Genomic DNA, 26,770 nt, shown 5'->3' on the forward strand with positions numbered 1-26,770 from the left:
GGAAGTTGGCCGGATGCAGAGTTTAGGTCAGGCGGTTTTGCTTGGCCGTGAGCCAGACCTGAGTATATGAGGGGCCTGTCCTTATCAGAGGGGTTGCAGCATTGTGGGAGTGAGATCTGCCTTACTTCACTCACTCTGCTCTTCCTCTTCTTAAAGAAAGCTGTGGTTTCTGAGGTGAAAACCTCTATGGTGTATTAACATTAAAGTGTGCCATTTCATTGCTTCACTATGAGAACATCGCACAGAACACTTCTTCTTCTTTACTTCTAATATAGAGCTCTAAAAAAGCGTTACTTAAAGGGAACTGACCGTGGACAGATGCTGCCCGATCCCCGGCTGTGTGATTTCAGCCATATATGTTTAACCCTGAAATGCTGCAGAGTTTCAGAGATAAACAGTTTAATAGACATCGCACTGGTGACTGTTGGGTACCTGGTGGCTTCTTCCCATCTGCTGCCGTGGATTGACAGCTCCCTTCCTATACACACACGCAGGGCAGCATGTATCAGCTTCAGGTTCTCTTTAAGAGGCATTCCCCCTACATAACTGGGCAGATTTACCATGCTGGACTCTAGGAAAGCTTGGTAGCAAGCAGCAATGGTGATCATGTTGGTTGTCGCCCAACGTAACAGGTATAGCTGAGGATATTAACTCTGGCATCTATGCCTGTTTATATGGATATCTTTGAGGTGTTCGGAAACAATGAGTTTTTGATGTGGAAACGCACCTTTTTAAGGAGCTCATTCCACTTGAAACCTGCCTGTGCAGCATAAAATGAACCTAATGCAAACCCAATGTGAAAACTACATTGCTGTGCACATGTTCAGTCTTTTAATGTTCACATGTTGCATTTTTGCTACGTTTTTTTTTTTTTAATGCAGCATTTTGCTGTGTGAACTACAGGCATTGTCCGGTTGCTGCTGTTACGCTGATTAAAATGATACCTGGGTTGAAGAAATCTGTCTTGTGGTTCTTGTGTAATCAGTGATTGAAGTTATCAGCTAATGATATGCCCGTGCCCTGGGGTGGGACTAGGCAGAGTCTGATCTTCATGCTCTGAGCCACAGAAGCCAGCAGGACTTAGCAAAATTCCACTGACGACATGTTTATTTTAAACTTTGAATGCAAAAAAGGGAACAAAATGCAACGTGTGAACATAGCATAGAGCACGGGCATATCATTAACTGCAAACTTATAAGGCCGGGTGTCTACAATCCGGAACTAGCAGCACTTTGGATACAGGGCAGGGCATGTTCGCTGCGTCCGCAGAGCTGCCGACTATTGAACACAGGTGAATCCTCATGTGTTCAGTGAGCTGTGCGGATTCACCGCGTCCAGTACATTCTATTGCCAGTCTCCACAAGAGAAATAGACATGTTGCGGTCGGGAAAGAAGCGTCGCATGTCCGTCTCCACAGGTGATCCGTGGGGGTCTGTGCTGTAGCATATGGCCGCTGCAGGTTTGACACTGCACAAGTACGCAGCGTCCAATCCGCAGCAACTCCGCATCATGGGCACGCGCCCTAAAGGTACCAGCGATCCCGACAACGATATGACCCGGCCAGGATCGCTGGTACATCGCTAAGTGGTCGCTAGTGAGCTGCCAAACAGGCAGATCTCACCAGCAACATAGCAGGGGTTGGGGGTCGCTACTTACCTGTCAGACGAGGCGATAAAGACGTCCTCCCGCCCGCATCCACGCGTCGCTCGTCGCCACAGCAGGAAGCCCACGACGAGAAACGGCCCAGCGATAATCAGCGGGGGAGCCGGTTGGAGGTAAGCATCACACTAAGCGATATCGCTGCTGCGTCACAAAACCAGTGACGTTATAGCGATATTGCTAGCGATATCGCTTAGTGTGACAGGCCCTTAACACTGATTAAACAAAAACCACAAGACAGATTTCTTCACTACAGGTATCATTTTAATCAGTTTAACGGCGGCAACCTGACACTGTCTGTAATTTACTTAGCAAAATCCTGCTGACAGGTTTGCTTTAAAGCTGCTTTTAAGCTTCTTACAAAAAGCAGGTTTTGCTTACTTTTTGCTGCGTTTTTGTCAGGGTACATTTGTTTCTTGTGCATGCCGATAAAGTTTAGTGCATAAAAAAATAACCTCATCCATTTTCATTAGGTTTTGGCACCCAAAACGGAGCAAAACCTGATACCTGCATTTTTGCAGTGTTTTTTTGCACTTCCATCGCTTTCAGTGGGTGAAAAATGCTGAAAGAAGTGACATGCTGCATTTTGCAAAACCACAGCTCTTTCACAAAAAAATGAGGAATAAAAAAGCAAGGTGTGTGCATGAGATTTCAGAAATCTCATAGACTTTGCTGGTACTGTGAAATGCAGCTGAAAATTTGCATAAACAAACGCTGCAAGAACGCAACGTGTGAACACAGCCTTAGGGTTCAGAAAACCGTGTTCATTATGTAGGTGACTTCGTTTGGAAGCCACCAGCTCTTTATAGTGTAAACAATGGTAAAAAGACTCCAGCGCTGCAAAAAAAAATGATGGTAAGTTCTCCAACAAAGCTTTCCTGAAGCAGCTTCGCCCAGGGAAACATGGCGTGCACTTACCCTAAGGGGCTGTCCAGAGAAAACAAGTTATGAGACGTATTCACAGGAATGGTTATTACTTACTGATGTTGAGGTTGGAATTACTGTAGCTTGGACCAGTCGTCAGAACCAAAAAATTGTAAAAAGCCCAGCACAGCGTTCAGCAGCCCCACGGAAAATGAATGGATGCACGTGAGCACTGCTGCTCCATTCTAATGGGGATCAAAGTGCCCTGTTCTGTGGATCAGTGCAGGCGCCAGCAGTGAGACCCCCACCGATCAATAAGTTATCATATATCATGTGGGCAGGAGATATCGTGTTTTAACCGGAAACCCACTTAAAGGCTCAGTTCAAAGCTTCTTTTACCTGTTTTATCAGAGATCCCAGCTACAATAAATTTTGCCTCCAAAAATGGCAGAACCTGTGTAAGTAGGGTTCATCAATACCTCTTGGGTCCCATCGTATGCAGGATCTGGCTTCCCATTATGGCTGCTGGTATGAATGGAAGCTGCGTGTATGAACAGAGCCTTAGACTCACACTGGCTTCACGGCTTCCTTGCATTTCCACAGCTATGGTGCAGCATTTTTGTACAGTTTGACATAGATTTATGGGATGCCAGAATTTATTTTTTGGAAAATTTTAAAAATATTTTCTCAATTTTAGGAACAAAATGCATTTTTGATTCTCAAGCCTGAAAATGCACATTATTCACCATGCAAGCAATAATGTTGACTTTATGTGTGCGCAGATCTCCAGCCTGTCACATACTGTGAGCCTGCCTTCTGGTGCTCCATCTCCTACTACGAACTCAACCAGCGAGTGGGGGAGACTTTTCACGCGTCCCAACCCTCCATGACAGTAGACGGATTTACAGACCCCTCGAACTCTGAGCGTTTCTGCCTGGGCCTGCTCTCGAACGTTAATCGCAATGCTGCTGTGGAGCTGACCCGGAGACACATCGGTAAGTATAATGTATCATACGTGAAGGAAAATAGGGAGTAGGTTCTTATAATAACAGCTCAGAGGTTTTACATAACCTGCTAGAAAATAAGCCATAGGTTGTGAGAAATTGCATCATTATTTACTGAAAATGTCAAGTCATCTGACCTGATTGTACAAAAAAAAGTGCAACTCACTATTGAAGCAGCGATTCCCTATTGTAACAACCAAAAAGTGCAGTTTTACAGCTCACATAAAAATATAATAGTGAATACATTCAGTTCTATATTACATTGTGCTCCAGAGCTGCATTCATAATTCTGATGCTGGTCTTTGGCAGCTGTCAAGCTTAGCTGAGCTCCCATTGTGATCTGGGAGTTTTAAACACAAAATTACTGGGAAATCCCCAGAGCCAGCTCTCCACAGAGAGGGAGTGATATGGGATTTCTGCTCTACAGCTTGCAGAATTGTGAATGCAGCTCTAGAATGAAGTTTAGGCTGTAATGTAATGCCACTAGTACAGTGTTAGACCATGTAGGGACAGACCTCATTGATTTGTGGAAAAGTAACACCCATGTGTCTATTTCTTCTTCTGTTTCATGAGGAATAATAGTAGTAGCTCAGTAAACAATATGTCCTGCCTAACTAAAATTCTATGAGGTTTACAAGTATTTGTTGATACGGACAAGTCAGGAGTAGGGATGAGCAGACCAGTGGCAGTTCTGGTACCCGACCTGAGCTTTATTCCAAAGTTTGGTTTGAGTACTAAAACTGTACCTGAACTAGAACCAGAAACCCAATGGGGCCAAAACTTTCAGCAAGGAAAATTCTTTATCTCCCTCTCTCTCCTCTCAGACTTTCCCCGAAACTCTGAACATTATAACGGACTTCTGGGAGAAGTCCATGTTTGGCGCTTAGCCCCGGACACTTAGGCCCCTTTCACACATCAGTTTTTTGCCATCAGTCACAATTCGTAGTTTTTTTTTTTAAAAAAACGGATCCGGCGACTGATGCCGCTGGATACGTTTTTTTCTCATAGACTTGTATTAGCGATGGATGGCCTCATGTTTTGTCCATAGTTCGCTGGATCCATCGAAAAATTTTTGTCCGGCGGCCGATCACACCGCACAAAGCAATGTTTTTTGTGTCCGTTGAAAAATTGGACCGTGACGGATCCGTCGCTGTCCGTCGTTTGCTAGAATGCTAGAATGACAACCTATGGGCGCAGGATCCGTCGTCATCCGTCAAATGACGGATGCCGGTGACGGATCCATTTTTTTTCAACTGAGCATGCTCCTGTCAGGTTAAAACACAAAAGAATATATATATATATATATATATATATATATATATATATATATATATATATATATATATATATATATATATATACAGTGGGGAAAAAACGTATTTAGTCAGTCAGCAATAGTGAAAGTTCCACCACTTAAAAAGATGAGAGGCGTCTGTAATTTACATCATAGGTAGACCTCAACTATGGGAGACAAACTGAGAAAAAAAAATCCAGAAAATCACATTGTCTGTTTTTGTTTCATTTTATTTGCATATTATGGTGGAAAATAAGTATTTGGTCAGAAACAAGCAATCAAGATTTCTGGCTCTCACAGACCTGTAACTTCTTCTTTAAGAGTCTCCTCTTTCCTCCACTCATTACCTGTAGTAATGGCACCTGTTTAAACTTGTTATCAGTATAAAAAGACACCTGTGCACACCCTCAAACAGTCTGACTCCAAACTCCACTATGGTGAAGACCAAAGAGCTGTCAAAGGACACCAGAAACAAAATTGTAGCCCTGCACCAGGCTGGGAAGACTGAATCTGCAATAGCCAACCAGCTTGGAGTGAAGAAATCAACTGTGGGAGCAATAATTAGAAAATGGAAGACATACAAGACCACTGATAATCTCCCTCGATCTGGTGCTCCACGCAAAATCCCACCCCATGGGGTCAGAATGATCACAAGAACGGTGAGCAAAAATCCCAGAACCACGCGGGGGGACCTAGTGAATGAACTTCAGAGAGCTGGGACCAATGTAACAAGGCCTACCATAAGTAACACACTACGCCACCATGGACTCAGATCCTGCAGTGCCAGACGTGTCCCACTGCTTAAGCCTGTACATGTCCGGGCCCGTCTGAAGTTTGCTAGAGAGCACTTGGATGATCCAGAGGAGTTTTGGGAGAATGTCCTATGGTCTGATGAAGCCAAACTGGAACTGTTTGGTAGAAACACAACTTGTCGTGTTTGGAGGAAAAAGAATACTGAGTTGCATCCACCAAACACCATACCTACTGTAAAGCATGGTGGTGGAAACATCATGCTTTGGGGCTGTTTCTCTGCAAAGGGGCCAGGACGACTGATCCGGGTACATGAAAGAATGAATGGGGCCATGTATCGTGTGATTTTGAGTGCAAACCTCCTTCCATCAGCAAGGGCATTGAAGATGAAACGTGGCTGGGTCTTTCAACATGACAATGATCCAAAGCACACCGCCAGGGCAACAAAGGAGTGGCTTCGTAAGAAGCATTTCAAGGTCCTGGAGTGGCCTAGCCAGTCTTCAGATCTCAACCCTATAGAAAACCTTTGGAGGGAGTTGAAAGTCCGTGTTGCCAAGCGAAAAGCCAAAAACATCACTGCTCTAGAGGAGATCTGCATGGAGGAATGGGCCAACATACCAACAACAGTGTGTGGCAACCTTGTGAAGACTTACAGAAAACGTTTGACCTCTGTCATTGCCAACAAAGGATATATCACAAAGTATTGAGATGAAATTTTGTTTCTGACCAAATACTTATTTTCCACCATAATATGCAAATAAAATGAAAAAAAATCAGACAATGTGATTTTCTGGATTTTTTTTTCTCAGTTTGTCTCCCATAGTTGAGGTCTACCTATGATGTAAATTACAGACGCCTCTCATCTTTTTAAGTGGTGGAACTTGCACTATTGCTGACTGACTAAATACTTTTTTTCCCCACTGTACACACACACACATACACAGACCAAAAATTTGGACACACCTCCTCATTCAAAGGCCTTTCTTTTATTTTCATGGCTATGAAAATTGTAGATTCACTCTGAAGGCATCAAGACTATGAATTAACACATGTGGAATTATATAACTAACAAAAAAGTGTGAAACAACTGAAAATATGTCTTATATTCTAGGTTCTTCAAATTAGCCACCTTTTGCTTTGATTTCTGCTTTGCACACTCTTGGCATTCTCTTGATGAGCTTCAAGAGGTAGTCACCGGAAATGGTCTTCACTTCACAGGTGTGCCCTGTCAGGTTTAATAAGTGGGATTTCTTGCCTTATAAATGGGGTTGGGACCATCAGTAGTGTTGTGCAGAAGTCTGGTGGATACACAGCTGACAGTCCTACTAAATAGACTGTTAGAATTTGTATTAAGGCAAGAAAAAAGCAGCTAAGTAAAGAAAAACGAATGGCCATCATTACTTTAAGAAATGAAGGTTAGTCAGTCCGAAAAATTGGGAAAACTTTGAAAGTGTCTCCAAGTGCATTGGCAAAAACCATCAAGCGCTACAAAGAAACTGGCTCACATGAGGACCGCCCCAGGAAAGGAAGACCAAGAGTCACCTCTGCTGTGGAGGATAAGTTCATCCGAGTCACCAGCCTCAGAAATCGCAGGTTAACAGCAGCTCAGATTAGAGACCAGGTCAATGCCACACAGAGTTCTAGCAGCAGACACATCTCTACAACTGTTAAGAGGAGACTTTGTGCAGCAAGCCTTCATGGTAAAATAGCTGCTAGGAAACCATTGCTAAGGATAGGCAACAAGCAGAAGAGACTTGTTTGGGCTAAAGAACACAAGGAATGGACATTAGACCAGTGGAAATCTGTGCTTTGGTCTGATGAGTCCAAATTTGAGATCTTTGGTTCCAACCACCGTGTCTTTGTGCGACGCAGAAAAGGTGAACGGATGGACTCTACATGCCTGGTTCCCACCAAAAAGCGAGGAGGAGGAGGTGTGATGGTGTGGGGGTGCTTTGATGGTGACACTGTTGGGGATTTATTCAAAATTGAAGGCATACTGAACCAGCATGGCTACCACAGCATCTTGCAGCGGCATGCTATTCCATCCGGTTTGCGTTTAGTTGGACCATCATTTATTTTTTAACAGGACAATGACCCCAAACACACCTCCAAGCTGTGTAAGGGCTATTTGACCAAGAAGGAGAGTGATGGGGTGCTACGCCAGATGACCTGGCCTCCACAGTCACCAGACCTGAACCCAATCGAGATGGTTTGGGGTGAGCTGGACCGCAGGGTGAAGGCAAAAGGGCCAACAAGTGCTAAGCATCTCCTTCAAGACTGTTGGAAGACCATTTCTGGTGACTACCTCTTGAAGCTCATCAAGAGAATGCCAAGAGAGTGCAAAGCAATAATCAAAGCAAAAGGTGGCTACTTTGAAGAACCTAGAATATAAGACATACAGTATTTTCAGTTGTTTCACAATTTTTTGTTAATTATATAATTCCACACGTGTTAACTCAGTTTTGATGCCTTCAGAGTGAATCTACAACTTTTATAGTCATGAAAATAAAGAAAAGTCTTTGAATGAGCAGGTGTGTCCAAACTTTTGGTCTGTACTGTGTGTGTATATACACATATTATTCTATGTGTATATGTCTATTCTTTCACTTCTAACATGTCAGTGTGATTTTACTGTACAGCGCACTGAATTGCCAGCTTTTAAAAAATGGATCCGTCGAAAAACGGATGGAAAAGATGATGCGACGGATCAGTTTTTTTAGCTGGATCCGCTAGCCAACTGATTGTGACTGATGGCAAAAAACTGAAGTGTGAAACTAGTCTTAACTGACCGATACGAACCACGGTTCACTCATCTCTGGTCAGGAGGGCTGATCAGGCCTCTTTAAAGTGGTATAGCCTCTTTGGAGCTGTCATGTCTGGTCAATGGGAGCAATGATTCAGGAAGGAGTTAATCCATCTGGGAAGAATGATAATCTTTCACTACTTCTCACATCCTCAGTCCATGTTATCTTTAGGCTATGTGCACACGCTGCGGTTTTGGCCGCTGCGGATCTGCAGCAGTTCTGCAGTGTACAGTAGCATGTTATCCTATGTGATTTACAATCTGCTGTGCACATGCTGCGGAAAAGCTGCGGTTTTGAATCCGCAGAAAGAAATGACATGTCATTCTTTTCTGCGGATTCCGCAGTGGTTTACCATCTCCTCCATTGTAGAGGTGATAAACCGCAGGGGAAACCCGCAGGCCAATCCGCAGGTCATTTTACCTGCAGTTTTATCTGCGGTTCCGCAGATACAAATCCGCAGACCAATCCGCAGCGTGTGCACATAGCCTTACCCTAATACATTTCTCTGTGCAGTAGTCAAGATTCTCTCTTGTGTTAGAACCAGGGGTGGTCATATCATTAGTGCAGCCGAGCAGGGGCCCGAGAGGTAGGGGGCCACTACCACCTCCAAATCAGCAAGAAGCTTTTCTCATGGACAGAACTATGGGACTGCAAAGGCCCCATATCCTGTCCTTGCACAGGGGCCCCCTTCTATCTGAGAAGCGTGCGGTAAAGTAGTAGCGTCAGCTAACCATGGCCCTCACCATCCAGGGTACAGGCCTCTGTCTCCTCTGCTAGGGGGACTGTCCCAAAGCTCTCTCCAGAAACTGAACATTTGTGCCCGAGAGGAAGTAACTGGAACCATTCAGTCTTCTCGTTATTTCAGTGGTTGGAAAAAAATGTTTCCATTCTGGACCTTTGAGCATTAGAATAGAGGACCTCCCATAATACGAAGGCTGTCCAAGAAGCGCTGCAGGGACCGAGTGTGTAACCTCAGCACACGAGATCCCCCTTCTCCCCACACTCCCACAAGGCCGACCCAAGCTGCAAGACTCTGCGGTGCGCGAGAAGCATCTGCTCTTCTGTTACTTGTATTTCTAGGTTGTTGTTTTTTTTTCTTCTTTTTCTATTTATACTTGTACTTTCTTGATACGGAGATGTTCACTTATTTAAAGAAACAGCAACCCAAAATATCCTGCCTTATATAAACTAGTCATAAAGTTAAATAAATATCAGTAGTTTTACAAGGCAAACAATCTGTCCATGTAAAGCTTCTGTAAATAAGTCTCCCAGAGTTCTCCTGTTAATCCTTTATGTGATGTATTATACACTGTATATAATATATTTGGTGAAATGCATGATTTGCAGTATGTGTCTGTGTGCCAATTACTTGTTGTCCCCTTTCCAGGCTGGAGTGATTTCCAGCATTGATTTGCTATATTCTGTGAATGGAATGATTATACAGGCTGCCACAGTGTGTGCAGAAGCTCTGCCTCTATTTTCAGAGTACAAGCTGCCATAAACTGTCTGCATTCTGTTGAGAGAGATCGGAGGGCGGTGGTGGCTTTTTAGTTTTCCAAGCATTGCTCTGTTTTGTTTCACAGAGGTGGCTGTTTGGGTCATCACATGTGAGAGAACGCAGACATTTATTATATTAAAGGGAATCTGTCAGCAGATGTTTTGCTGTGTAATCTGAGAATAACATAATGTAGGGACAGAGCCCCTGACTCCAACGATGTGTCATTTACTAGGCCATGTTTTGCTGTTAAAAGAAAATTTGGGTTTTATCAGTAGGAAATTATAACTACAGGACTAGATGTCTGCTGCATCCAAAGCAAGTGCTCTGTGTAACTCTGTCACCACCACCGATTGGCAGCTTTCTGTGTACACTGTGCATAGGCAGAAAGCTGCTCATCAGTGGTGTGGGCGGGGTTATACAGGGCTCAGCATTTTAGATCTGCAGAAGATAAAATTGTGCTTGTATCAAAATGACAGCATGCAGACCAGCAAGTGACACATTGCTGGAAAATCATGGTATCTGCCCCTACATGCTGCTCTCAGATTATATGGGAGAAACCTGCCAACAGATTCTCTTTAATACTGGTCTATGGATGGGGTGGATGATAAATCAGTTGTGACATTTATTTTCCTGTTTGTTCCAGGTCGAGGGGTACGTCTCTACTACATTGGAGGTGAAGTGTTTGCTGAATGCCTCAGTGACAGTGCAATATTTGTACAATCTCCGAATTGTAACCAACGCTATGGCTGGCACCCCGCTACTGTGTGCAAGATACCGCCAGGTAATAGGAGTGTTTCTTGTTATATGAAAAACCTTTCTGACCCAGCATCCCGTGTAATGCAAACTGTCTAGGATTTTTCATGTTATTTTTTACATTGGGTGCACAGATTTATTAAAGTGGTTGTCCGTTACTTTGGTAGTGAGGCTCTACCCTTAGGCACAGCACCTGGTGCCCCCACCCATCAGCTGGAATCAGCTCCGCCGGCAGCCGGGTGCAAACCGTGTACAGAGCCAGAACACACAACTCCATACACGGTTTAGTGGCCACTCATGGCGACTGCAGCTCAGATCCTATCCACTTCAATAAGAACTGACCTGCAGTACCAAAGAGGGCCACTAAACCTTGTATGGAGCTGTGCAGTCCAGGCTCTGTCCATTGTGTACACAGCTGCTGGCAAAGCTGGTAATATCTGATGGGTGGGGGTGTCGATTGTTGGATCTGATATTGGTGACCTTTCCTAAGGCCTCGTGCACATGGCCGTATTTTCGGTCCAAGTGCGATTCGACAAAACATCAGATCGCACTCGGACCAATGTTATTCTATGCAGACGTCCACATGTCTGATTTTTCTGATCGGATCGCACTTTGATCAAACTCTAATCAGTGTGATTAGCATAATCTGCTCGAATCTCTCCGATGGGAGGAGAAAATACGTTAGAGTGACCCTAGCCTGAAAGATGGATCATCAATGTCAAAGTAGTGGAAAAGTCCCTTAATTTTTTGTGTGGAGCAAAAATATCTTTGTTACCAGGAATCTGATGATATTGCTACCAATACATTTAATTAGGTTAAACTCAAACTTTTTAACATGTTTCCTTTTATGTTTATATTATTTGGTCTCCGCGCACACGTTATTTTGGGATTACTTTAGTAGTACTGATAGGCAATGTCCGCCCCAGTTTTCACAACGGTAGTGCTATATACGGTAGTTAGGTATGTCTGTCATTGGCTCCCATTGACATAGAATGTTTTGGGGCACATTGGATGATGTTGGGATTTTTTTGTTGTGTACGATCCAGCATTCCTAGTAATGGCGTCCTAGCGAGACCATTCATGCATTAAGAGCCTGACATTCGTAGATGTGAGAATAACAGAAATCTCTGTTGCAGGTTGCAATCTGAAGATTTTTAATAACCAGGAGTTTGCTGCTTTACTAGCCCAGTCGGTGAACCAAGGCTTTGAAGCTGTGTACCAGCTGACCCGGATGTGTACTATACGGATGAGCTTCGTCAAGGGCTGGGGAGCGGAGTACAGGTTGGTAGAAGAGGCCAGCGACTGCTCGTTCTGTGTACGCAGGACATGTGCCGTATATCTGCTAATCTGGGATTGACGTTCTCCAGTCTTGTTTCTGTGACTGATTAGAGGGGATGACATTCTATTTCTGGGATCTCCGAAATGGATTTAGTTGTGGCCGTGCTGGGTTCAGCCTTCGTGTCCGGGGAGGTGACACCAGTGTGACAAATGTCATTATACGGAGGGTGTAACGCCCAACCGTTGCCAGAGTATAACATTCTGCTATTGTGGGAGCAGCAGACAGTCAGCGCAGATCTCCGCTTTGTCTGCTGGGTTCTAGATGTTCAGTGACCATTTACGTTATTTAACTCCTTACGGCCCAGGACGGCTTATGATAAACTATGGCTAAACCAGGAGAGTGATTTTTCAGTGCCTGGTGTGCAGTGGGTTAAGTCTCATCTTCCACACTTGACAGCCAGTTTCAGTCCTGGCGCAGAGCCAGAGGAACTAATGGAACCCAGATGTGCCTCTGTTTGGCAGCCTCATTACAGATCCTGAGGTTTCTTGCTCACATTTCACTTAACTTCTTCCTTTATTAACCTATTCATTACCATGCCTGCAGATCTCCGTGCAGCCGACTTGTCTAATTTCAGAACTAGCCCCTGAATGCAAAGTTGATGTGATTAGCATATAACAAACGCTATGTTTTACATTTTTTAAGAATTTGTTTTCCCGGTGCGTATGATGTTTTGAAGTTCTGTAGAGAAGCATATGGGGGAAAACCACCAGGGAAAAAACTAGATAACTAGAGCATTCTGCTTTTTACTAAAGAAACAACAACCCTGATCCCAAAAAGAGCTACAAAAAGCAAAGCAACAACCAGAATGCAGAGTACATAGCCAGTCTCCTATTATTATGGAGTGTAAGGAAGCATCTGACGAAAAGAATGCCACGAAAACAGTCACTGGAAACATGTCTGCTCTTCTGTATATAGAAATTCAGGTGCTTTGTGTATCACTTATACAGAGTTTACTGTTACCAATTACAAAAATCCCCCCCGTTCTGTATCTATAAGACTAGTGATCCGGGTGAACTTACATGGGGAGAATTATCAAAACTGATACCGCTTGGAGCCATAACCCCTTAGTATCCAATCAGATTCCTGTTATTATTTGGGAACTCTTTCTTCTGGTATAAGGGAGTAATCATTGACTTAATTGATTTCCAGTCATTTTTTTTTCCAAACAGCAGAATGAAAATTGCTGCATTATTGGTAGGTTCACCTTAAGCTGTTTTTTCATTGCCGTAATACAACCTGGAATGAGAAACTTTACAAACAATCTGCTCAGGATTTGCTAGAAGTCTGTATAGCAGCCGTAGATACAAAATTATATAACATTTGTAATCATGGCTATTTGCACCATTGCCTTTTTTCATGTTGATAAGAAAAAAAGTATCTAGTAGTAGTTATGGATCTGAAATGCCTACGAGATATATCTTCATTATAAAAATAAAGCATCCTTTATCCCCAAAATGCTACAAACCTGCCCAAAAGCTACATATATGTAGACTTCTTAGTAGTTTACTGGATACTTTAAATTGACAACTGGTCATACTGGTTTTGATCCCTTCCAAAAAGATCGCCAAAAAAGACACAAATGTAGCAAAACACTATGCTATAAACAGCATTAAAGTCAGTTGTCTGCTGCCTGCATGACAGCACGCCATGATATGTCTAATCAAATGGGCTCCGTTCCTTTTTCATTCAGATGTTGTGACTTCTAGAATTACTCCTCATATGTATTTCTGTCTTTGCAGGCGCCAGACTGTGACCAGCACCCCCTGTTGGATCGAGCTACACCTGAACGGCCCCTTGCAGTGGTTGGATAAGGTTCTCACCCAGATGGGTTCTCCAACCATCCGATGCTCTAGCGTCTCATAGAGCAGCGTGTCCGGGTCACAAACTCAAAGACCTGGAAAATAACAGAACTGCACAGTCCACATAGAGCGAGAGCTCCGCAGCACAAAGGCAAACCAATGTGGAACTGATTCTTGACTTCATTCATCTGGAACCCTTCCCCTCTTGCAGCTGGTATGTTACCGGCTCCCAGCATTACTTTGGAAAACAAACACTCAGCGGTTTTACCCTGCCAATACTGCAGGGCACCCCTGACATCACGTATACAGAGAAGACTGCAATACAAAACCTCTACAGACTTAACATATAGTATAATTGGGAAAGTCACTGGACCTCAGTGTAAAGACTAAGCACACGTTTTGTGATACAGGGTACAGTTTTTTACTACAAATATCTGACAGAACTCTTAAGTGTTAGGTCTTCTCTCCTCCACTAGATGTGACCGTGCCTTTAAAGTACCACCCTTCCCATGGATCTGTGCTGCAGGGGTGACCCGTCACCTTCATATGTTTTGCTCAATTTTCTTCTCGTCTTCATGCATTATAGGGTAAGGTAATTCTGTTCACCATGTTGGAACAGATGTGTATTTTAAACGTGGGACAAGTTTATAGATTGGACCGCGGCAGCATTACTCGCATCTAGGCTCGTAGTGAGGTCCTGAGTTGGAAAGCAAGTCAGACTGGTCTTAAATGTCCCAAGAACTTGTAAAGGAATGAGAACTGGAGGAGTACATTTTCTGAAGTGCTCACATGTAACTTTGTGTCATCGCCTGAGTGTGAAGCTTGCTGTTTTACAGGTACATCTCACTGATAAACCCAGCTTGTGGTGGATCTGATCTTGCCACGAAGGGCACAACTGGGTGGAATCCATGGCAGCTCATCTGGATAGCACTTTGCCTGGTATTTAACCCCTCCCTCGTCAGGCTGGTTACCTTTTCTTTACCTGCGCAGGTATCTGGTTCATGTCCTGAGGCTCCTTTTTTTTTCTCAGTAAAGAGCACATGTTCCTCCTACTTGTGCAGACCCTAGCGTGTCATACTAGCCGAAATCTCAACAAAACAGCAAGCTGCTCATTTGTGGTGAGCTTATAGCCCTCTCTATAGGGTTGGTCCTTGTTACTTATGGATCCTGAGATCTCAGATGAACGCTCCTTCTGAAGTTTATTGTTTTTGGCTTGTATGAGATGAAATTCATTTCTTGCTGCCTGTAGCTTCTGGTATAGAGGATACCAGTGAAGCGCACATCCTCCGTGGCGCTGCAGAAGTATATGTCTTCTTCTCATGTACCTTTCTCCAGCGCGGTCATCCCAAAACTGATTAGGAACAACCTGCGCTGAGTTCCATAAACTACTACAGTATGTAGTTGAGGTCGGGGCTGGCGTACCATGTATTTGTAGCATATTGGTAGGATTTCACCCCTATCTCTTTGTAGCATGAAACAGGGTTGCCTACAACCTGCAAGACATTTTTTATGTTTTGTATAAGAAATTCCTACCATTTCCTTTTTTTATTAATTTGGGTCTTTTATTTGTATGATATTTCTGCCTCTTTTTCTGACTTTTGGTTACTTTGAGTTCTGCTTATGTGTTGTTTATGTACTTCAGAATTATATTGTAGCTGAACCCATCATATATGTCATCAAAATACATTTCTGGTTTCAATTATCTAAAGTTTATCGTCTCATCCAATCACGGCAGCAAATAAGGAAAATAATCAATATATTAGTGGTGTTATGCAGAACAAGTCCAGTACTTTTATCTTCTCTCCCACTTTCAATGATTGTGTAAAGTTCTGATTGTGAATGTAAATAAACCCTATATAGCCGACCATAGACCACAATGCAGACACCGGCCATGGCTCTCCCGAGCCGAATGTCACAGCCTTAGCCATATGTAAAGCTGTGACATTCAGGTAGGAAGAACCATGGCCGGTCTCCACTCGGACCGATTTCCTGGACACCTGAAACAGCCTTTAGGCTCTTTTCACGTCAGATTTTGATAGCACATTTGGCTTTATCAGGAAAAATCTTGGTGACAATTCCAGACCACCCCAATGTCTTTTTGGCATACATTCAGGATGTTTTTTGTTTTTTTTCTTCTTACAGAATAGCTTAGTATAAATAGTATACAGTATCATTCCAAACAGAGGTTAAGGCTATGTGCACACGTGTGGAATTCCTGCGGGAATTCCAGAATTCCATAACGCGGGAAATATGCGAGAAATCCGCATTTTAAATTCTCGCGTATTTCCCGCGGAAAAACTAGCAATTTGCAAGCGTAACTAGATGTGTATTTCCTGAAGGAAGTACAGATAGTGGTTTGAAATGGTGCCCGGGCTGCCCCTTTAAGAGAGACTTGCCTGCTGCCCCTGCAAGACTTTCAAGTCAGGATACGATTTAACTGTGGGTGCCTCAGGGTCTGATTTTGTGGGTGGGGCCCCTCAGGGTCCAATTTGGTGGGCGGGACCACTCTGGGTCCAATTTTGTGGTTGGGTCCCCTCAGTGTCCGATTTTGTGGTTGGGGCCCCTCAGGGTCCGATTTTGTGGCCGGGGCCCATCAGGGTCCAATTTTGTGACCGGGGCCCATCAGGGTCCGATTTTGTGGCCGCGGCCCCTCAGGGTCTGATTTTGTGGCAAGGGCCCCTCTGGGTCTGATTTTGTGGGCGGAACCCCACTGGGTCCAATTTGGTGGGCGGGACCACTCTGCGTCCAATTTGGTGGGCGGGACCACTCTGGGTCCAATTTGGTGGGCGGGGCCTCTCAGGGTCCAATTTGGTGGGTGGGGCCCCACAGGGTCCGATTTGGAGGCCGAGGTCAAAGAGCCTCAGATTTGGAGGCAGGGGTCGATGAGCTTCCGATTTGGAGGCCGGGGTCGATGAGCCTCCGATTTGGAGGCCGGGGTGGCTCAGCCTCCGATTTGGAGGCCGGGGTGGCTCAGCCTCCGATTTGGAGGCCGGGGTGGCTCAGCCTCCGATTTGGAGGCCGGGGTGGCTCAGTCTCCGATTTGGTGTGTCGGCCCTTTAACAATCACTTTGGCGCGTTGGCCCTTTAAGAGCTATTTGGCTCACTGGGCTTCTTTTAAATCCACTTTGGCGCACACATTCTCTCTCAGGGGCATGTGTCATGTGATGAAGCTAGATTTGCATTTGTGCTGTGGGTTTCGCTTTAAGAGCTGATATTATGTGGCAGAGGCTCTGTGCTGGGGTTCAAGTGAAGTTCGTAGGTGTTGGCATAGTAACTGGGTCTGCCTGTGCATATCAATGAGCTCAACTGTCATTTCAATCGCCTCAGGGCACGTTTTGCCATTTCCTATTGAAAAGCATTGGAGACAGTGCATTCCAATGACGGGAAAAAAATTTTTCAAACGCAAATTGCGCAAAAACTACAAATCTGATCGACACGAAAAATACTTAGCACACCTCTCATGGACGCTGGCTTCGAAACGACACCTCAACGGAGTCTGTGCGTGTAGCGGTTCGTGCTGTATTAATTGCGGAAATCAACTTAATAATAATAATAATAATAAGAAGAATAAGTTAGCAGCGTTCGGATTACAATATAGTGGTTTTTTCAAACCACTATAATTAGCTTGCAGAATGCTAGCGTTCTCCAAGCGATCTGTAGCATTGCTTGGAAAACTGATTGTTTGACGAGTGTGACCAACCTGTCATAGTGTTTGACTAGTGTAACCAACTTTTTACTATTGAGGCTGCCTATGCGGCATCATTAGTAGATATAAAGTTTAAAATTAAAAAAAAAATCGTGTTTTTCTCACCTTCCGGCGTCCCGCGCAGCATTCCTGATCATCGCGATGCTCCCGGCAACTCCTTGCGACAATGACTTTTGATGACGTCGTGATTTCGCGAGACCGCTACGTCAAAGGTCATTGTCGCAAGGCATCGCTGGGAACGGGAGTTGCCAGGAGCATCGCTGAGGACCGCTGGAAGGTGAGAATATGACGATTTTTTATTTTAATTTTTTTAACAGGGATATGGTACCCAGAGCCTGGAGGACAGTCTCCTCTCCTCCAGACCCTGGGTACCATTCGCAAATGTTTTGCTTCCTTTTCGCATGGTGGCCATAGCCACATGCGGAAAGTAAGTGGAACAATGCATTCCTATGTGTGCGGATTTTCCCGCAATTCCGCACAAAGAATGAACATGCTGCTTATTTTTCTGCGATACATTTCCACTGCGGAAAAATACGCATTACCACAGCATGTGCGGAATGCCATAGGATGCTTTTTTTTTTTTTTGCGTTTTCACAGCAAAATTGCGCGTTTAAAAATGCAGCAAAAACGCAAAAAAAAAAAAAAGCTACGTGTGAACTCAGCCTTAAAGTATACTGTGCAGTTTGGTTTTGTTTTTTTCTCTCTCCATAATAATGGGTAATTACACTATGTCCATGCTGTAGCCTTAAATTAGAGGATGTGAACGGAGCCTAAATTATTGAAGGTCCAGATCTGGTCAGGGTCTTTTTTTTAATTCAATAAAAACACAAATTCTGCCACAATTCACAATACCTGTCATTTGAACGTGCATGTCTTGTTCATAGTTTCTAAGGTAGATGTAAAGTTTATAGAGTTCAACTTCTAGCTGTCAGGAACACTGCACTGCACTTGCTCACTGAGCCAGTGCATGTGTCCTGAGTTGAACAAAATATGCTCAAAGATACCTGTGGAGCGGGGCGGTAGTGGTGGAGATGCATGCTTCAGGTGAACAGGACCTGAAGCACGTGACTGCTGGGGAGTGTCTGGGGGCGGAGACAAGCCATGGAGAGTGGCACTTGGGCTAGAGATGCCCAGAGAGTAGTCAGGCAGGCGCGGGTCTAAGCCAGGAGATGGCACAGTACAGGAGGGGCAAGACAGGGATGTGGTCAGTCACAAAGCAGAGTCTGGAAACCTGAGATGGCAGCACGGTACAGGCAGGAGCAATGGAACGGATGGTCAGGGACAGGCAAAGGTCATAACAGAGAGGCAAAACAAGTACAGAGGCAGGCAGCATATCAGAAACAGGAACGAACCAGGTCATACATGAGCAAACATACACAGGTAGACAGTATCCACAGATACACAGGGGTCAGGAACTAAGCCGAGGTCAAAAGTATCACTGACAACTGACAGAGCCCAAATCAGGCTATTTAAAGCCCTCCCAGAACCAGAGAGGCCAAGAGCATTAACCCCTGCAGCACTAAACCAGAATTGACATACAGATCATGACACTAGCCTAACATGTTTATCCAGAAGGCAAAAATAAAACCCCCCCATGGAGCACTAATACCTTCATATTATTTGCTAGTGGCATCTTTGGCCAGCTTTAGGGGAGTCTGTTAGCACTGACTGTTCAAACTAAGCATTGTATTGCACCTTTCCACTGACTTAAAAGAGGTTGTCTGATACTTTTACATTGATCACCTATACTTAGAATAAGTGATCAAAGTCTGATCGGCCAGGGTTCAACACCTGGGATCAGTGTCGGCAGCGGGAAAGTACTTACTTGTGGAGCTGGCCGTCTAATTGCAATGTACGCAGCAGGATACTATACCTCCACCTCCTTTTTGAATAGGAGGCGGATGTGTAGTACTAAGCCATGCCCACTACAAGTAGACGGAGCAGTTTGGTGAGTACTTCTTGCCGGCGGCCACAGACATTGATAACAGCTGATCGGTGGGATTTCTGGGTGTCGGACCCCAGCTGATCAGCCATCGATGACCTATCCTAAGGTTAGGCCATCAATGTAAAAGTAGTGGACAACCTCTTTAATTTTCCGGCTACTGTAACGGCCGACCTGTTGGTCAAGAAAGAGCATGGTGGAGATAGTGCATGGAGCAGTTTGATCCTCATTTATGTGTTCATCTACTTTATTATAATAGAACATTCCCCTCCCAAATTGTTTAACCCATGTTGCTCTTTTCCAGGAGAAAGCAATTTCAAATGGAAAAGATGCTGGGACATAATAGTGAATATCTCCTTAAAAATGGTTATGAAAAGTGTTGGGCAGTATTAAAATAAATAAAGCCTCATAATATGGGAAATTCTTGCCAATTACAACTCCATAAATTGAATCTGTTATCTATTACTCCAAAAAAATGAGCTATTGGAAAGAATGATATCACCACTGTGTATTTCATTAGTAAATCCACAGAGATCAGCACACACATTATTTATGAGAGCGCCTCCCCTACACCCCACCAGCTCGGAGACATCAATGTCTGATAATCCTTAGTGGGGAAGGATCCCGAGACTTTCCACAATCGGAATCCCAATTTAGGGTCTTGTTTTATTTTAAAGTGTTACTCATTGTATGATGTCACTGGAAACAAGAACATTTGCTGATGATGAAGACAGCTTCCAGCTTGAAGTGCCTCAGTCTTCTCCTGGCATGTATATTTACCAGGTCTGAATTCAACACTTTTATTACTTGGAAGGAGAACATGGAAAAAATTAAATATTAAGAACTAAAGGGTAAATTACAAGTGAAGATTGTTGGATGTTAAAGAAAGTTGTGATCACAAATCGTTTTTTTTTTTTCTTCAATGAATGAGTAACACAAAGAAGGTCTACCACAAAAACCATCAAAAGAAATAAGAAAATGAGAAAGAATAAGAGTTGTTTAACATCAACACCACCCTCCAGCATCCTGACCTAGGACAGGGGAGTAATAGAGCCAGCACAGTCATCCACGTGGCCGGCTCCTGTTCCAACAGTGATTTGTCTCTTGTGACTGGCTTCAATATTCTATGGCTCTCCCCAACCTGTATAAGGGTACGTGCACACGCTGCGGAATCCGCTGCGGATTAATCCGCACGGATTTTGCAAAAACCGCAGATAATCCGCAGGTCCAAAGACCTGCGGATTATCTGCGGTTTTGCCTGCGGTTTGGTCCTGCGGATTCACTATCTCCACAATGGTGGAGATAGGAACCCGCAGCGGTTTCCGCAGAAAGAATTGACATGCAATTCTTTCTGCGGATTCAAAACCGCAGCAAATCCGCTCAGTTTTTTCCGCAGCGTCGGCACAGCGTTTTTTTTTTCCCATTCAAATGAATGGTACTGTACACCGCAGCTAAAACTGCTGCATGTCCGCAGCGGCCAAAACCGCTGCGGAAACACAGCGGAATCCGCAGCGTGTGCACACAGCCTAAGGGAATCCGGTGGCAGCATTTCACCCCTCAAACTATATTAGCGCATGTAGTCCTTTCAAAGACAAGTCCAGCAATACCTTCACATGGACAGTCTGTTTCTCTGTGACTAATATGCAGATTTGGCTAAAGATGTATCTGCTACTTTTGGGCCCACTATAATGGCTGATTTGTTCAGAGCACTCACAATCCATATTTCAGACCCCCCTATGCGTCTCTGTCCGTTATCTTTAGTTAGTCCTTGTTTTTTGACCCTGATGATATGGTGGCAACTTCCTACTTATGGTATTACTGGAGTCTCTGCATCTTTCCTATTGAATGATGGATAATAGCCTATAACAGCATTTCCCAAACTCCAATCCTCACGGCCACCAACATGTCATGTTTTCAGGATTTCCTTAGTATTTCATAGGTGCTGGGAGTATCATCAAGGCATCAGGAATTCTCTCACATGTGTAACACTATGGAAATCCTGAAAACATGACCTGTTGGGGTCCGCGAGTACTGGAGTTTGGGAACCACTGGCCTATAAGGTCCATATATAATTGAATTGATCATTTATTATTATGAGATGATCTGCTATAGAGATCACAGCACAATTTTATAAAAATCAGCTTCTCTACATGTCTGACAGCCATTCCATTCCAGTGTCAGTTGAATTCCAACCAGAGTACACCTCATTCTACTTAATGTGCTCCTGATTAGGTGATCACCTGAACCAAATCTTATTTAACGAAGGAAAGTATAAAAAATCCTGCTGTGGTGTTCACAATCCTCCTGCAATAGGACAAGCTGGATGGCAAAACAAGTGTTAGTAATATCCCAAAAGTAATGGGAATGAAAAAATAACTTTTAACCATGCCAAAGGAGTTGAAAAGTCTTGAGTGAGAAAAAGAAGGGCTCAATTCTAGCTTTACTAGCAGAGGGATACAGTGAGCGTCATGTTGCCTCCATCCTTAAAATTTCTAAGACGGCAGTCCATTACAACAGGGTCAAGCAGCAGACATTGGGGACAACAAAGCTACAGACCGGCAGATGGCAAAAACGACTCTCCACTGTCTGGGTGACAGTCATCTTATTCGAATGTCACTCAGCAACCGCAGGATGACATCAAGCGACCTACAAAAGTAATGGCAAATGGCAGCTGGGGTGAAGTGCACGGCAAGAACAGTTCGTAACAGGCTCCTAGAGGCAGGGCTCAAGTCATGTAAAGCTAGAAAAAAGCCTATCATCAATGAGAAGCAAAGGAGAGCCAAGAAGTTTGTCAAAGACCATAAGGATTGGACCGTAGAGGACTGGAGTAAGATAATCTTCTCTGATGTGTAATTTTCAGCTTTGCCCAACATCTGGTGATCTAATGGCTAGACGGAGACCTGGAGAGGTGTACAAGACACAGTGTCTTGCACCCACTGTGAAATTTGGTGGAGAATCGGTGATCTGGAGATGCTTCAGCAAGGCAGGAATTGGGCAAGTTAATCTTTGCGAAGGACGTATGAATCAAGGCCCATACTAGGTTATCCAGGAAAACCAGTTGATTCCTTCTGCTCAGGCAATGTTCCCCACCTCTGAGGACTGGTTTTTCCAGCAGGACAATGCACCATGCCACACAGGTCAGTGTGTGGATGAAGAACCACCACATCAAATCCCTGTCATGGCCAGCCCAATCTCCAGACCTGAACCCCATTGAAAACCTCTGGAATGTAATCAAGAGGAAGATGGATAGTCACAAGCCATCAGACAAAGAATAACTGCTTAAATCTTTGTACCAGGAGTGGCATAAGGTCACCCAAAAGCAGTGTGATAGACTGGTGGAAAGCATGCCAAGACGCATGAAAGCTGTAATTAAAAAAATCATGGTTATTCCACAAAATATTGATTTCTGAACTCTTCCTCAGGTAAAACGTTAGTATTGTTGTTTCTTAATGATCATGAACTTGTTTTCTTAGCATTATTTGAGGTCTGAAAGCACTGCATTTTTTTGTTATTTTGACCATTTCTCATTTTCTGAAAATAAATACAAAAATTTAGTGCTTGGAAATTCGAAGACATGTTGTCAGTAGTTTATAGAATAAAAGCAGTTTACATTTTACTCAAAAATATACCTATAAAGAGAAAAATCAGACAAACTGAATATTTTGCAGTGGTCTCTTAATTTTGCCAGAGCTGTGTATAATAATGTTTTGTAACCTACAGACAGTGTCAGGTTGGCGCCATTATACTAATTACAGTGATACAGTGGTTGATGAAATCAGTCTCGTGGTTGTTGTTTAACTTAAAATAAAGATTAATTATATGCTCGTGCTCCGGGGCGGCCTTTGGGGGTTCTGCATGTGATGCTCCGATTAGATATTCATCTGAATGGCTCATGACAGGTCACTGATCCCATCTATAATATCCATGGAACTATTTTATTTGCTGATATAAATTTATTCAAGGAAAAAAAAAAATTAAATCTCTCAAAATGGCGCCATCTTGGTGGAGACAATTTTTTTTCCTTTCTGTACTATGCTGGCGCCTGCGCAGTAGCGTCTATCAGATCACCAATAGATGCTACTGCACAGGCGTGGTCAGCACCATTTTGAGAGATTTAAAAAAAAAAAAATAAATTTATATTAGCAAATAAAATAATTACATGGACATTATAGATGTGCTCATGCTACAGCACAGGTGCAGCCTGCTGAATGTGGTTTTTTTCTCCAAAACATATTATATTAAAAATGTAAAACTGGGGGCAGGTCAGTGAGGGATCAGTGACCTGTCATAAGCCATACACATGAATAACTAATCCGAGCACCATACGAAGACCCCCCCCACAGCCCCCCCCCCGGGGCACATCATTAACTGAAAACTACAAATAAAGATATGGATTTCATCACCCCAGGTATCATTTTAATCAGTATAACAACACCAACCTGACACTGTGTATAGGTTACTCAGCACAATCCTGCTGACAGGTTCACTTTAAAATAAAAAATATAAAAGATCTGAAGCCTGTGTCACTCCAGCTCTATTCCTCACCTAAAGCCGCCTCCTCCTGCTTGACTAGCAGCCTCTATGTTGTGTGACCTCAAGGCAAATCAGCCATCATCAGTCAAACAGGGAGGTAGCGGACACTGAGCATGTAATAGAGCTGGAGTGGCAGAGGTTTCAAATCTGCCTATTTGCATATCAATTCAAGCGCAGATTTCTCAATAATAGAGGAACAGACTGGCACTGTAAAGATATTGTGCGACTTGTTTGAAAGATCTACGTGCTCATAAATAGTTTGTGGTGTGAAGTCCTGCTGACAGATTTCCTTTACGGGATTTTACATTTATAGGTTCTCATAAGAATCAGCCAATACCAAAAGATACGGTGCTGTGCATGGTTAAAAAAAAAATATAATACTGAAGGCAACCACACAGTACCCCAAGTCAATTGATAGGGTTAGACTGAATTGGCAGTGTGCATGTGTGACCTATACTCCATTAGTTCCCGAATGAAATGGCTTTTTCCTGCAGCTGTGTAGAGAATGAATGGCATGGTGGCCGTTATATTTTGTATAGGAGATTGAAGTTCCCCCATCAAGGATTAAAAAAAAAAATCCATTCTGAGGATCGGGGCAGATCCCACAAGTGGGGGACACCAGCAGATCAGTTATATCACCTACCCGCTTCCTGAAGTTGTAATTTCAATGTTGAGGAGTGTATATCAGATATTTGAAGGTCTTTCTTTGTGTGGCTCCCAGATGCAATTAAGTTTATCATCTTCTTAAACAGTATTAACCAATCTTATAAAATTCTAGAAATGCTATTTATAGGACATGTCATCAACTGATGATCAGGTAGGGTCCAACCTTTGGGACCTATTGTAAAAATGAATGGGGTATAGAACTGCCTGCCGTCAACAGCAGCACCCCAGCCACGCACCGTGCAGCTTACTGCAGCATGGCCCCATTCACATGAAGGGAGTGTGAATATCAAGCCCAGATCACTCAGATTTTGGCAGGGATATAACATGTCAGTCTCATATAGAATCATAGCTGGAAATCGACAACATATCAACCACAGACCAGACACTCGCAGAAGAACTAGTCTTTATCAAAACTGGTTCACTGGTGGATGGAGGCGCGTCATACAGAACATATCACTGTTTCCCCGACACCTCAGAGCAGGGATGTGGGAATGAATATAAAATAGACTATTCCGATTGGTTTCTTTCTAATAAATAGACAGTTGGGGATCACTGATGAGAACATGTGCTAGACATGGGGGGGGGTTAAATTCCTTGCTTTGAAGGAAATGTACAAAAAGTGAGGAACAATCACTATAAGCACAACAGAAATGTGACGGTGTTATTCCTCATGGGCTCTCGGCAGTATACACAACGTTTCTCCCGATCAGTTCTCCTCATCTGAAGAAATGCCTTCAATTTCATCACGGTCTCCTCCAATGGCCATCCAGAATGCTTTGGCAACCTTAGAAACAGAAGAAAAATGTCTAAAGGAACAAGTAGTTGTACCTGAATTAATTTTCCATGTCAGGCTACTTTTACACATGCCAGGTTTTTTGCGGGCCATACTGCCGTGATTTTTGTTATCTCCCGCAAAAACGGGCCACAAAAAAAACCTTCTCGGATCGCCGTTTTTCCCTGTTGTAACAAATTGCAGGGAAAAAACCGGCGATCCACAAATACGGTGTTCCGCAAAAGCAAGCTTCCATTGTTTTTAATGGAGGCCGTATCCATGAGCCGTGAAAAATATCGAGCAAGCTCGATATTTTTTCACGGCCGTATATACGGCCATACGGGACACGGCGCTCCGATGTATTTTTGCAGGTCGTTTTTGCCGCCCCATCGAAATCTATTGGGGCCGCAAAAACGGCCTGCAAATACACGGCAAGTGTAAAAGAAGCCTTACACTGGGAATTATACTGATTAGTGTTGGAAAGTTTGAGACACAGTTGACTTTCAGGGTGTCTACACAACCAGAGAATGCTAGACTGTTCTCCAGGGAATTTCTAGTTGGAGACATGGAGGTCAACAAGATAGGAGGTGCTCGACCAATGGGAATGACCATCTCCACCATTCAGCACAGTGAACTACGTGGTTTCTAAAACTCCTGTGTTGAGGAGTTGTGCTGGACTACGCCATTCCTGCATCTCCGATTCACTTGTATTGGCGTAATGGAAGCAGTGATGCCTGCTCAGGCTTTTCCATAATCCGGTCAACTATGTGCTGCACATGGCCTTAAAATTGTCAGGATAGGCATATCCACCCCTTTATGGTGCTCAGACATGTGCATACACTGCTGTCTTACTGGTCATGACAGTAATTTTTAGTCTGTTTAGATAAGAATCTAGCAGTAGGTTTGTATTTTCCAGTTTGAGGGAAGCCTAAAATCGGGACAGAGACCCTCATTCCAGGGCTGGGTAACTTCCTGGGCTTCTTGCTGTAGTTTTGATAAAACAGTTTTGCATCTGGTGCAGCTCTGCTAGCCTCCCAATGATGAACTCCTGCGATGTGGTAGAGATGGGAAAATTAATTCGCTCAACTCTGGTCCCTCAGCCAGGTCAGTAACGCGTGACCGCTGTACAGGAGACCTGCTGATCTCCATGCTCTTCGGCATTCACAGGTTAACTTCTGATTAGCGTGGCTGGCTAATTGTGTGTACTTCATGCCGTAATGATGGCTAGCCTGACTAACCAGAAGAAGAGCGGTGACCGTACAGAGGTAAAGAGATTCACAGACCTCTTGCCTAGGAGTCACAGACTGCCGTCCTGGCCGACGGGCTGGGATACTACAAATAGATTCGCCCATCTCATTACTATCAAGGACGACATAGCAGGAGTTCA

General features: G+C 43.8%; 2 protein-coding genes across 10 annotated transcripts in view; one reads left to right on the top strand and one right to left on the bottom strand.

The window, feature by feature from the left end:
• The window catches only part of SMAD3 (SMAD family member 3), a 121,935-nt gene extending 106,469 nt beyond the window's left edge, over positions 1–15,466 (top strand). For all 7 annotated transcript variants that reach the window (XM_073568921.1, XM_073568925.1, XM_073568924.1 and 4 more), the window contains exons 6-9: positions 3,306–3,518; positions 10,517–10,654; positions 11,763–11,907; positions 13,705–15,466. In XM_073568921.1, the coding sequence (XP_073425022.1) occupies positions 3,306–3,518; positions 10,517–10,654; positions 11,763–11,907; positions 13,705–13,828 (620 nt within the window). In that variant the 3' untranslated portion in view covers positions 13,829–15,466. The remainder of the gene's footprint in view (positions 1–3,305; positions 3,519–10,516; positions 10,655–11,762; positions 11,908–13,704) is intronic.
• A 9,531-nt stretch (positions 15,467–24,997) lies between these two features.
• The window catches only part of AAGAB (alpha and gamma adaptin binding protein), a 51,697-nt gene continuing 49,924 nt past the window's right edge, over positions 24,998–26,770 (bottom strand). For all 3 annotated transcript variants that reach the window (XM_073568930.1, XM_073568928.1, XM_073568929.1), the window contains exon 10: positions 24,998–25,395. In XM_073568930.1, coding sequence (XP_073425031.1) covers positions 25,318–25,395 — 78 coding nt within the window. In that variant the 3' untranslated portion in view covers positions 24,998–25,317. The remainder of the gene's footprint in view (positions 25,396–26,770) is intronic.

Source organism: Dendrobates tinctorius, unplaced genomic scaffold (genome assembly GCF_039654945.1).
Source record: "Dendrobates tinctorius isolate UK_male_01 unplaced genomic scaffold, ASM3965494v1 ptg000022l, whole genome shotgun sequence".
Classification (NCBI taxonomy): Eukaryota; Metazoa; Chordata; class Amphibia; order Anura; family Dendrobatidae; genus Dendrobates; species Dendrobates tinctorius.